Below are 12,873 nucleotides of genomic sequence, written 5' to 3' on the forward strand. Positions count from 1 at the left end.
CTGTATTGTTCTCTATGTATACCAAAGAACTTGGTGATCTGCTTTGTGAGAAAGCTACTAATCATCATCTTTATGCTGACGATACTCAGTTGTTTGATGGTATTACCATGGGCTATGACAACGTAGTTCTGACTTGACCAGAATTGAAGATGCCATTGACCATATTGGTTCGTGGATGTTCAATAACAAACTAAAATTAAATGAACACAAGACAGAGGGTATGATTGTTGGCACAAGAAACATGTTAGTAAAATCACAACATGTTGAGTTGAAAGTTGGAAACATGGTCATTCAGCCTTCTCTACATGTCAGAAATCTTGGCGTCCTACTCCAACCTGACCTCTCCATGAAGAAACAGATTCTGGATCTGTGCAGAAAATGTTACTTTTGTCTCCGTAACATTGGACAGATCAGACATCTCCTGTCACAGGATGCTGCGGCTGCCCTGGTGAGAACACTGATTCTCTCACGACTTGACTATTGCAACAGCTTGTTGGTTGCAGCTTCACAAGAGTCCATCCAAAAGCTCCAACAAATCCAGAACACAGCTGCCCGCATAGTTACTCTCCAACCAAAACGCTGCCACATCACTCCTATCCTGTTGTCTCTTCACTGGTTGCCTATTGAGGCTCGCATTGACTATAAGATCCTTACACTTGCTTATCAGTCCATTCATGGTATTGCACCAGTGTATCTTCAAGAACTCCTCTCTCCTTACGACAAGAACACTGCGTTCATCCTCGGCTAATCTGCTCTATGTACCAAAGTGGAACCTAAAATCATTTGGCTGCAAGTCTTACCAGAAGATGGCATCAGTCAAATGGAATTCCCTCCCTGATGAACTTAAGCTGTCTCCAACCCTTGAAAACTTTAAGTGCCATCTCAAAACCTTTCTTTACAAAAAGTTCTATGGACTTCAATAATGCCTTATTGATTGTTAGCGCTATGAGCATACCTGGTGTGGAGTTTGGCGCTATATAAATGGACACACATTATTATTATTATTAACATTATGCAATGGCCAGCCTTTAGTCCTGATTTAAACCCAGTTGAACATCTTTGGGATGAAATTCAGAGGAGACTGAATAATGTCATACCAAGGCCGAACACAGCCGATTTATTGCGCCAGGCCTTTCTCAGAGTGTGGTTCCTGGTGCCAATGGCCTTCATCAATCGATTGGTGCGCTCCATGCATAGACGCTGTGCTGCAATTATTGCCGCTCGTGGTGGGCACACTAGATACTGAAGCCAAGAGTCTAAATGGACTGCAAACGTTCACGTAATGTCTTGGAATTGTGCTGAGTTATTCATCTATGTATTAAGATATTGTACACCAAACATCTTTTTGATCCGCATATGATGTCCATTTCTGTAATGATTTGATTACAGTGTCTATCTAATTTTGAATTCGTACTGACGTTTTTTTTGCTGCTGAGTATATATTAAAATTGACTTAGTCTCTGTTCAGTAAATGTAGGACCAAATGAAGTTCATGTGGTCAACCGAAACCTTTAGCCACTGAGATCCCCAAAATGATCGAAAACTGAACGAATCTGGTTACAATGCTAGGAACGAAATCGTACTGCAGCTGTATCTGTAAGGTGTGAATCATGTACATGTAGCTAGTTACAACAGCTGTTTAATAATTGAATTCCAGTTCTGATCCAGGTAAGAAACGTACCCTAGTAGTCGCAAAAAGAGTCATGCGCCGAACACTGTAAGCAACGCCAACTGGTCGGATCACATATACACAAGGGAGACAACTGGTACGATGATGAATGCCTTGCAGCACGAAAAGTAGCTCGACGCTTACTCCGTGCTTTCCATGCCAGTAACGGTTCTTGTGACCGACAACGGTACATCGATTCGTGGTCCTCCTATAAACAGCTATGTGCATCTAAGCAGTCAGCATCTTTGGCAGACTTTACTGATAAACTATGCAGTGCACTATGTACTAAAGATAATAAATTGTTTTGGAAAACTGTCAAACCTAAATCACAATTTACAAAAAATAAGATAAAACCTATAGACTGGAACTTACACTTTCATGATCTCTTCCAAGGTCTGCATTTCTCAGTGGAGTATGAGGAATTCTATAATGAGGTGAATCAATCTGTTTTGTCTATCAGTGAAGAATTTATTGAACAATCTGCAAATTATGATGATCTAGACAACGAAATAAGTTATCAGGAAATTGTAGATGCCATAAACAGTATGCAATGTGGCAAATCCCCAGGTATAAGTGGTATTGCTATTGAATTCTTCAAAAAGCGCCCCAAGAGAATGCATAGACATGTTGAAATCTTTATTTAACGGTGTCCTATCTACGGGTATCTATCCGACTGAGTGGACAGTAGGGAGTAATTATTCCTATTTTCAAGAAGGGTAATGTCAATGATCCAGCCAACTACCGGCCTATATAACCTTACTTGAAGTATCTGGCAAAATATTTTCCAAAATTATAAGTACTAGACTAACTCTCTGGGCTGAGCGGGAAAGTTTCCTTGCCCCAGAACAGGCAGGCTTTAGACATGGATTCCAAACCCATGATAATATATTTATATTGAATTCGATCGTTCAAAGATACCTCTCTCTGTATAAAGGAAGATTATACTGTGCTTTTATTGACTTGAAAGCTGCGTTTGATTCGGTTGACAGGAACAGTCTCTTCTATAAACTGTGGTTGGGAAATGTTAAAGGGAAATTATTCAGATTATTGAAAAACATGTACAAATCTGTAAGATCATGTGTCTCTATAAATGAAGGATATACAGCATTTTTTTGAGTGCCAAAATGGCGTCCGCCAGGGTTGCCAACTATCCCCTTTCTTGTTCTCATTTTTTGTAAATGATATTGTAGAGAGCCTAGCATTAGATAACCAGAGGGGTGTGAATCTGGAACTAATTGAATTGTTTATATTACTATTTGCTGACGACATTGTAATCTTTGACTTTTCTGTTGGTGGTCTCCAAAAGAGATTAGACAAATTAGTTGGTTATTGTGACCGTTGGAAACTAAAAATCAATGTAGCAAAGAGTAAAATTATTGTGTTTAGAAAGGGTGGCAGACTTAAGAAATGCGAACGATTTTATCTAAAAAATAATGTTATTGATACTGTCTCATCCTATAAGTACTTAGGGGTTCATTTATCCAGCTCAGGCTCGTGGTATATAACTCAAAAAACACCCTCGCAGAACAAGCATGGAAAGTTCTTGGTATACTCAGATCATCAATACCTAATTTCTCAAATCTCCCCATTCATGTTTTGTTCAAAATATTTGATGTTAAAATTCTCCCAATCTTACTGTATGGCAGCGAAGTATGGGGATTTCACACAGCACCTAATGTTATTAATATCCATGACAAATTTTGCAAACAAGTTCTCAATCTTCCAAGAAGCACCCCGAATATATTCGCTCATGCCGAGCTTGGTAGACACTCCCTTAAAGTTAATATTTACTGTAAAATTATTAAATATTGGATAAGACTGGTATCTCAAGCTGATAATGTTATTTTAAAGAAAGTGTATGAATATCAATATCGAACTGCAGAGAAAGGACGCCCATGTTGGACATTAAGTGTGTAAAAAGACTTCTAAATCAATATGGTTTTGGATATGCCTGGTTTTACCAGAATGTTGGGAATGTCACTACTTTCATATCTCTGTTCAAACAAAGATGTATTGACGTTCATAACCAATCATGGAAAGGTGATATGCTGTGTTTTTCTAAACTTGATTTTCTGAGTAATATCAAAAACAAAGTTTGCTTAGAGTTCTACATTAATCACGTTCAATGCAAAGTATTTCGTATTGCCTTAAGTAGAATTAGAAGCTCCAGTCATATGTTAATGATTGAATATGGTAGACGCCTTGGCCTAAAGCGAAATGAACGTTTGTGTCCATTGTGTATTATTCCTACTGTAGAAAGCGAATTTCACTTTTGCCTAGAATGTCCATTTTATAATAATCTTAGAGAAATGACAATTCCAAATTGTTATTACAATTTCCCGTCACAACAGAAACTGTCTCAGTTGTTCATGACGAAGAATATACTTCTTATTAATAATCTTGGAAAATTTGTGTATCTAGCTTTAAAGAAGCGTAATGCATTCTTGAGTGTATAGTACCCCTACAGCCTCTTGTATCTGCTGATTAGCACTTGTGCTAATATTGAATATTTTATGGCGCTTGTTAGACCTTGCACTTTGTACATTTGTATAATGGGCCTGTGGCCCCTTTACTTGAATAAACCTCTCTCTCACTAGTCGCAAAAAAGAAATGGGCTTCATACATTGTATCCACGTGGGGAATCGAACTCGGGTCTTTGGTGTGACGAGCGGACACCTAACCATTGGGCTAACCCACGGCCAAGTTATGACATCCAAGGCTGTCCAGAGCTGCAGGAATATTGCACGTCGTAAAGGGAATGTTGTCATAAAGGTTAAGGAGGATTTTGACTCTCAGAATGTAATAATAATGATAATAAGTAAATTTCTAAAGCGCTAAATTCCACGCCGGGGGCATGCTCATAGCGCATACAGAAAGTTCTAGTTGCAGTCATATGATACTGAGAAAAGGTGAGTTTTGAGGTGAGATCTATGAGTTGGACATGTTCGCAGTTGGTCGGGCAATTCGGTCGATTTCTTGGCCGCTGCCACCTGGAAAGCGCGGAAACCATATGATTTCAGCTGCCAACGAGGAGCATGCAGTAGGTCTCTGTGACTGGATCGAAGCTGTCTACCGGGGATGTACGGCCTGAAGAGTTCCTGGCGGTACACTGGAGCTGTTCTGTGAACACACTGGTATGTCAGAGTCAGTATCTTGAAGTCAACTCTCGCTCGGATTGGTAACCAGTGGAGGCGTTTCAGGACAGAAGTAATACTTTACAGTTAGGGGTTTTGGTGACAAATGCGTGTTGCAGTATTGTGAATTCTCTGGAGTCGATTAATGAGTTCCTGTGTATGCATTGGTCCATTGTGAGGAATCGAAACCACCAGGCTACCCCACTGCCCTCAAGTGCTCAAGCCCTTCATATTGGATGTGTTAGTCCCTTGAAGAAATACAAGGCATGTAACGTGTTTCTGTTTAGATGACCAAATGTTTCCCAGAGTTACAACACCCTGGTCCAGAGTAAACACACATATTCATTTGGTGCTGATGAGGGTGCAGATGTACGTGTAGGTATATAGCAGCCTCCAGGACAGAAAGGCAAGGCGACATGGCTTTAACATCAGGAGAGCTAACATTAGCGAGTGAGTGAGTGTGTTTAGTTTTACGCCGCTTTTAGCAATATTTCAGCAATATCACGGCGGGGAACACCAGAAATGAGCTTCACACATTGGGAATCTAACCCGGGTCTTCAGCGTGACGAGCGAACGCTTTAACCACTAGGCTACCCCACGGCCCCAGAGCCAACATTAAGTCAGATCTTAACCTTCAAGGTGTCAGGTACCAACCAGCACTATAAGTCTGTAGACTGAAGTATAAGTCCATGTTCATTGCCAACACAGGATGCTACTGGTGATGCATTATCATGCAAGTATTATCTGCCATGATATACTGAGTCAAAAAAGAAACTTCACAAAATGTAATTTGAAAAATAATGAATAATGTTTCTCTGATGATACATCTATGTATCCGAAATGGGATCCCTATCTTTCGTATCTAGAAAAACGTTAGCAAAACCCACTCAAACCCATCCATTCGTCGTGCAAATGACGTTAGTGCCAAATAAGGTTTTGCACGTGCAGTCGATCACGTGATCTTCGCATCGAAGTTTTCTTCATATGCACGTGTTTGCATTGGCCTCAAGAATTGAAAAAACACTTTTAAGCCACAGTTCTAACGGTACTTGAAATGCCACGATTGTCAAATGTGCAACGTGAACGTGCCGTTGGCATGTTGCAAGCGGGAAGATCAGTTATTGACGTCGCAAGAGCAATGGGACGCAGCCGTCGTACTGTGTATGACTTGCGAGGTCGTCTACAACAAACTGGCACCACTTCTGTGACGTCACAAGCAGAAGACCGTCAAATCGTCCTACGTCACCTACGTGACAGATTTCTGCCGGCTACACGAACCAGGGCTGAGATGTTTAGAGGTCGACTATCCTCATAGACCATTCGAAATCGGTTGCGGGCTGCCAATCTCCATTCTCGACGTCCATATCGTGGGCCAATATTGACGCCGTTTCATCAACGTCAACGTCTGCTGTGGGCCCAACGTCACCTCCGATGGACCCAGAGAGACTGGAATCGAGTCGTCTTTAGCGATGAATCCAGGTTTACCCTCAGATTCGCGGACGGCAGGCATGGAGTCTGGAGACGACGTCGTGAACGGTATTCCCAATGTTGTGTACAGGAAGTCGACAGATTCGGGGGCGGAAGTTGCATGGTGTGGGGTGCTTTCTGTGGGAACAACCGTTCCCGACTTCTGGTCATCCGTGGAAACCTCACAGCTGCTGCTGCAGGTCTACAGTTCCAGCATGATAATGCTCGGCCGCATACCGCGATGTTGACACGAAATTTCCTTCAAAACGCTGGAATCAACGTCATGGACTGGCCATCGAGGTCCCTTGACCTTAATCCAATAGAGCACGTTTGGGATGCACTTGGGAGAAGGCTTCGTGGTCTTAGGAACCAACCTCAGAATTTGCAGGAACTTGGCGCTGCCTTGCAAGAGCAATGGCGCAGAATCCCCAACCACGTCTTCACAAGCATCAGGCAGTCGATGAGGAGACGGTGTTTGGCAGTGGTGAATGCGCGGGGCGGCCATACACGATATTGAACTGAGAAATTTTGCATTTTTATTCTTGTGACTTGACATTCTGTATACCCATGTTTTGGAACGGCGGTGTAGCCTAATGGAACTGATTATGGCACTGTCAGTGTATCGAGTACATCAAACAGATCTCAGCAATGAAATAATAACAATTTAACCATCTTACCATCTCTTGTTCTTTTATAGTGCCCTGAAGAAAGAATGTGAAGTTTCTTTTTGACTCAGTATATAATGCAATCAATGAACTTCAATTACACCAAGTTTTTTTTTATTTCGTCATATTTAACTTCATGCTATTCAGTCTAAGAGGGTCACATGAGCTTGTTCAGTTTAGATTTTGGTTACATGTTTGAATTTCTAATTGACGCAGCCTCATCATCAGCGGAGAAAACCAGTAACTATATCTTTGGATATGCATGCTATTTGGTGTTATATTTTCTATACTTCCCAGTCATTGCTTATTCCATAATTGATAATATTTTCTAAATTCAAATGCTTTTAAACCCTCCCCCACTAAGAAAACAAAAAAAGGGGGGGGGGCAGATAGATATAACATGCGGCATTGCACTGAACACACAAGTTTAGTTTGTTTCACTTCACTTGAAATGTATAAATTGTTAATTATAAAGTAACAATCGACGAAGTTGTTGAACTAAAACTACACCAAAGTGAAACAGCCACCCACTGATGGCCTGTGAAAGTATTCATCTACTCAAGACAGTGAAATTAGATGAGTGAGTGAGTGAGTTAGTTTTACGCCGCACTAAGCAATATTCCAACTTTATGGCGGCGGTGTAAATAATCGAGCGTGGACCAGACAATCCACTCATCAACAGCATGAGCATCGATCTGCTGTCGGAAGGAAGGTTCACCTTTTGCTTTATATCATGTGATGAGGAAGGAACACATTTCATACTTTGCCCACCCAGAATACCATACGCAAACACAGACACTGTTCCTAAGTTCAACAATATACTCCTGTTGATAACTTGTGTCACAAACGTCATTCGTTTAAACCGCGATCATGTAATACGAACATAGCAATGATGGCCTACGATATTCTGACTTTCGGTACAGTGGCAAATCCAGCATATCGGAAACATAATAGTCATGTATGTTTCAAGATTGTCTTTATTGACATGGCAAGAAATGTTCACCCAACTCTTTCTGTAGCTAGTTGCCCTGGTGACCCTCCTGCTGAAGCTCCTGAAATATACATACAATGTTTTAGAAAGATGAGAGAATGTGAGAGAAAACCTCAAAGACACGTGCAATGGCACACCTAGACATGTCTGTATTATGAACATTGTACTGCGTCACCTTGTGTCGGGAAAGGCGTGTGGCAGGGATTACCGGATTGAACAAACCACCTATCCCAGTAGGTCAAACATCCAGTGATATACTGACTCAACTCTACAGTAGTCTACATCTCTCATGCATTTCCACAGTTTTACTTAATACAGTCCCTCTATACCATCCTACCCCACCATCCTACCCCGCCATCCTACCCCACCGGTTTACCCAAGCAATCTACCCCACGAGCCGAACGAAACACTGTACCCCTCCAGCAATCGACCCCCAAAGGCCAAACCAAACACTGTACCCCTCCAGCAATCGACCCTCATAAGCCGAACCAAACACTGTACCCCTCCAGCAATCGACCCCCACAAGCCGAACCAAACACTGTACCCCTCCAGCAATCTACCCCCACAAGCCGAACCAAACACTGTACCCCTCCAGCAATCTACCCCCACAAGCCGAACCAAACACTGTACATCTCTAGTGTAGCCGCCATGAGCGTTTAACTCTCGGGATGGCGTGGAATTTTTATCCGAAGTCGGACACCTTGTCCACATGACGAAAGAGGTGAGCCCAGTCAGCCAATCAAACTGACGAGGTAAGGATGACATCTACGGGGGAGCTCGTCTCCACAGTCTACCCCACTAGTCGAATGACACATTCATCATGGCTAATTTACCCTGTGTGTGTACCCTGCCAGTTTACTCCACCTCATGGCCTACTGTACGTCCCTGTCATTCTACTCCTACAAGTCGGCATAATATCTTTTGTCAATATTGTCTATATTCGCATATACTTCGCAAAAACTGAAAATCTCAATATATTTCTAAGAGCTCCAGTTGGTCGTTACCTAGTACGTCTACAAACTCCAAAGTGGAAGTACTGGACCATATTTACAACTCACCGCATTCAGGTATTTCAAGAGGAGGCCAGCCTCATGCTCGGGCAGATCTTTAAACAGAACGATTGAATAAATAGTTATTGTGGTGAAAGATGATCTCAGAATACAGTACACAGGTAAATCATGTTACAAATTGTTATCAGTGCTTGACCCCTATGGAAGTACTTCTCTGGTGATGAGTTAAACCTATTGAGCTTCACAACATCGGGGCAGGGGTCACCACAATGGTCAACATTCAGGCCGTGCGTTACTGTAAGGTTTGGAACCCATATTATACTGTCGTGCTTTGCGTCATATACTGTTTGGAGCAGCGTTGAACCACGTTCCCTCACTCATACACTATACATACGGGCCATCATGGCGATGAGGCGGTCCATGCCAATGTGGCTGACGTATGCATGTAGCTGGTCAGCTGCAGCTTCGGACATAAGTTCAACCAGGAGCAATTGCTCGGAAGGCGGAAGCTGGTGGAACGCAGGGGACTTGTGGATCATCGTTAGCGTGGTCAGCAGGTCAGCGGAGATGCAGACGAGGGACACGAGCAGACAGGAACACACCAGCAGGGCTCGCATTGTGGCTGACGGGGAAATGGGGACAAGTGACCAAGACCTCAGATATAGCTCTCACACCAATAGCTACGCTGTAAATACTTTATGCCATGGCCCTTTGAAATATGTTTCTGATATATATAACTTGGAGCTACATGTGTAATGAAATACAGATGTAAACACAGTAATTAGTTACTTGAATTGAACACATTTGCATGTCCTGCATTTTGTGACGTCAGTGGTTTCGTCATGGACATCTCGTGGAACACATGAAGGTCAACAGCTGCCGTGGATTTGGGAGTTTAATTGTATGGTGTTTGATCATTCAAATATTTAAACGGCTAATCAACCGCACATCATTCCACGACTCTTGACTGCACACTCGTGTGGCTTCTGGGATGCGCCGTAGGGAAATGTCTTAAAGTTTTCTTTGTGGCAACTATGTTTACACTCATCAAAGAAATCTGATTGAGCTAGTCGTACCGAGCAGGACAAAGGTGACATTGGGTGGATATGTCTTTGACGAGTTAGTGGGTGTCAGTGAGTGAGTGAGTTTAGTTTTACGAAGTTTTTAGCCATTTTCCATCAATATCAGGGTGGGGGACACCAAAAATGGGATCATACATTGTTCTAATATGGGGATTTGAACCCAGGTCTTCGGTGTGACGGGCGAACGCTCACCACTAGGCTACTCAACCGCTATTTTGTTACATTAGAATGAATGTTAATGAATGTTCATATGTAAACCAAGGCTAGATACAATATGCACAAAAGGCCAACATGAAAGCTGGTCAACTGTGTTTGCCGCTCATCTTTAACTTGTAGTTAAATATTCTGATGTGTGAGTGAGTTAGTTTAGTTTTACGCCGCACTCAACAATATTCCAGCTATATGGCGGAGGTCTGTAAATAATCGAGTCTGGATCAGACAATCGAGTGATCAACAGCATGAGCATCGATCTGCACAAATGGGATACGACGTCATGTGTCAACCAAGTCAGCGAGCCTGACCACCCGATCCCGTTAGTTGCTTCTTACGACAAGCATGGATTACTGAAGATCAATTTTAACCCGGATCTTCACGGGTAATATTCTGATGTAAAGTTACCAGTTACAGAAAACCATGCTAAGCAGTTTCTATAAAATATACGTTAAACTTTGCTTCGACACGCGAATGTCCAAGCCTCACATTTAATGCTAACCTATCTTCTACCTGATTCTTACCGATGTATCCAGTTGTGTATGATTTGTTAGCATATGCTGACCACATGTTACGATGGCTTTCATTTCCATAGGAATATATCAAGAATGTTACATAAACTAACTCACCAATAGTCTGGAGACACGCACTGTCCGAGAGTTATGTTCTTACCAGATTTCTAGCACGTGGATGTGTCACATGATTGTTCTAATCTTATCACATTTATCAAAAAAGAAACTTTGAAACTAGGTTCGTGATTGTTTGATAGCCAGCTGGTTCAACTACCTGTGTTGTACTTTCTGATTTTGACGAAAGGATCGTCAAGCAATAGGCCAGTGGACATAGTCCCGGTCAAATCTGGTTTGGGAATGTTAGAAAATATAATTTCTTTCGTTTGAGGAACGAATAAGATTGAAATTATTTTCTCCTTGCGTAGGAAAGTACTACTTGTTGATGTAAGAATGTCCGCTAGATGGCTCTGTTATGGGTTTATAAGGAAAGGCGGGAGTTCGAAGTGCATTCTCAGTTGCGGTGCGCTCGAGTCTAGTATTAACCTGTGGTCGGTTTATGGTATGTTTTTTATCATCTGAATGAAATGTGTTCATTTGTGTTCAGTGATTTTGCTTTCACTGTTTGATGTTGTGTACAGGCATATTGTACGTGTCAACGAGCCATGTTAATACGTGTGAGAATGTGTATATTGTATGTGCTGACGAGCCATGATAATACGTGTGAGAATATGTATATTGTATGTGCTGATGAGCCATGATAATACGTGTGAGAATATGTATATTGTATGTGCTGATGAGCCATGATAATACGTGTGAGAATATGTATATTGTATGTGCTGACGAGCCATGATAATACGTTTGAGAATATGTATATTGTATGTGCTGACGAGCCATGATAATACGTGTGAGTACTGGTATATTGTGCGTGCTGACGAGCCATGATAATACGTGTGAGAATATGTATATTGTATGTGCTGATGAGCCATGATAATACGTGTGAGAATATGTATATTGTATGTGCTGACGAGCCATGATAATACGTGTGAGTACTGGTATATTGTGCGTGCTGACGAGCCATGATAATACATGTGAGAATATGTATATTGTATGTGCTGATGAGCCATGATAATACGTGTGAGAATATGTATATTGTATGTGCTGACGAGCCATGTTAATACGTGTGAGTACTGGTATATTGTGCGTGCTGACGAGCCATGATAATACGTGTGAGAATATGTATATTGTATGTGCTGATGAGCCATGATAATACGTGTGAGAATATGTATATTGTATGTGCTGATGAGCCATGATAATACGTGTGAGAATATGTATATTGTATGTGCTGACGAGCCATGATAATACGTGTGAGTATTGGCATATTGTGCGTGCTGACGAGCCATGATAATACGTGTGAGTATTGGCATATTGTGCGTGCTGACGAGCCATGATAATACGTGTGAGTATTGGCATATTGTGCGTGCTGTCTAGCCATGATAATACGTGTGAGTATTGGCATATTGTGCGTGCTGACGAGCCATGATAATACGTGTGAGTATTGGCATATTGTGAGCGCTGACGAGATAAAACGTCGAGCATTTGTATAAGGTGTGAGCTGATAATACGTGATCCTGTTTGTATATCACATGAATGACAGTGTCATAAGTTGTATATATTACAATGATCATTATGATATGTTGATTGAGTTTGTATGATGTAGAGTTAATGTTGATGGCAATGATGATGATGATGATGATGATGGAGTTTAGTGGAAATAAACAAGAGTGCACCGCACATGACATACCATATAACTGTTGTGTTGTTTGTAGTACTGAGTGGAGAGTAGGAGAACACACTTCGAACTCAAAATCAAAATGCTACACGATCATATTCTATGTCGGGGATGGTATATGATTGTCTCTCACCATACTGAGATCCTTCACCTATTTACGGATGCAGTTACACGGGTCCATAGCTCACCAAAATCCTGAAAAGGTGGCACCTATCACAATTTCACTCTTTGGACCAATATTGTCCTCATTAATGACTGTTCGTATTTGTATATTTGTATTTATATATATTTATTGGTAAAACTGTGATTTGTTAAGTGACCTTGAAAAGCATTTACTGTTGAAC

At 41.6% G+C, this 12,873-nt stretch overlaps 1 protein-coding gene and 1 long non-coding RNA gene across 2 annotated transcripts; one reads left to right on the plus strand and one right to left on the minus strand.

The window, feature by feature from the left end:
• Positions 1-7,894: 7,894 nt before the first annotated feature.
• LOC124278597 lies at positions 7,895-10,937 on the minus strand. Its single transcript, XM_046714341.1, has 4 exons — positions 10,858-10,937; positions 9,331-9,558; positions 8,985-9,031; positions 7,895-7,987 (listed from the first exon to the last, which is right to left on the minus strand). Exons 2-4 carry the CDS (start codon positions 9,551-9,553, stop codon positions 7,955-7,957), a joined length of 303 nt encoding a protein of 100 aa, XP_046570297.1. The 5' UTR covers positions 9,554-9,558; positions 10,858-10,937; the 3' UTR covers positions 7,895-7,954.
• Positions 10,938-12,115: 1,178 nt separating this feature from the next.
• LOC124278600 lies at positions 12,116-12,543 on the plus strand. Its single transcript, XR_006899128.1, has 2 exons — positions 12,116-12,154; positions 12,321-12,543. It is a non-coding gene; the product is annotated as an uncharacterized LOC124278600 (long non-coding RNA).
• The last annotated feature ends 330 nt before the right edge of the window (positions 12,544-12,873 follow it).

This window comes from Haliotis rubra, unplaced genomic scaffold (assembly GCF_003918875.1).
Source record: "Haliotis rubra isolate DU_JTF1 unplaced genomic scaffold, ASM391887v1 Scf24, whole genome shotgun sequence".
NCBI lineage: Eukaryota > Metazoa > Mollusca > Gastropoda > Lepetellida > Haliotidae > Haliotis > Haliotis rubra.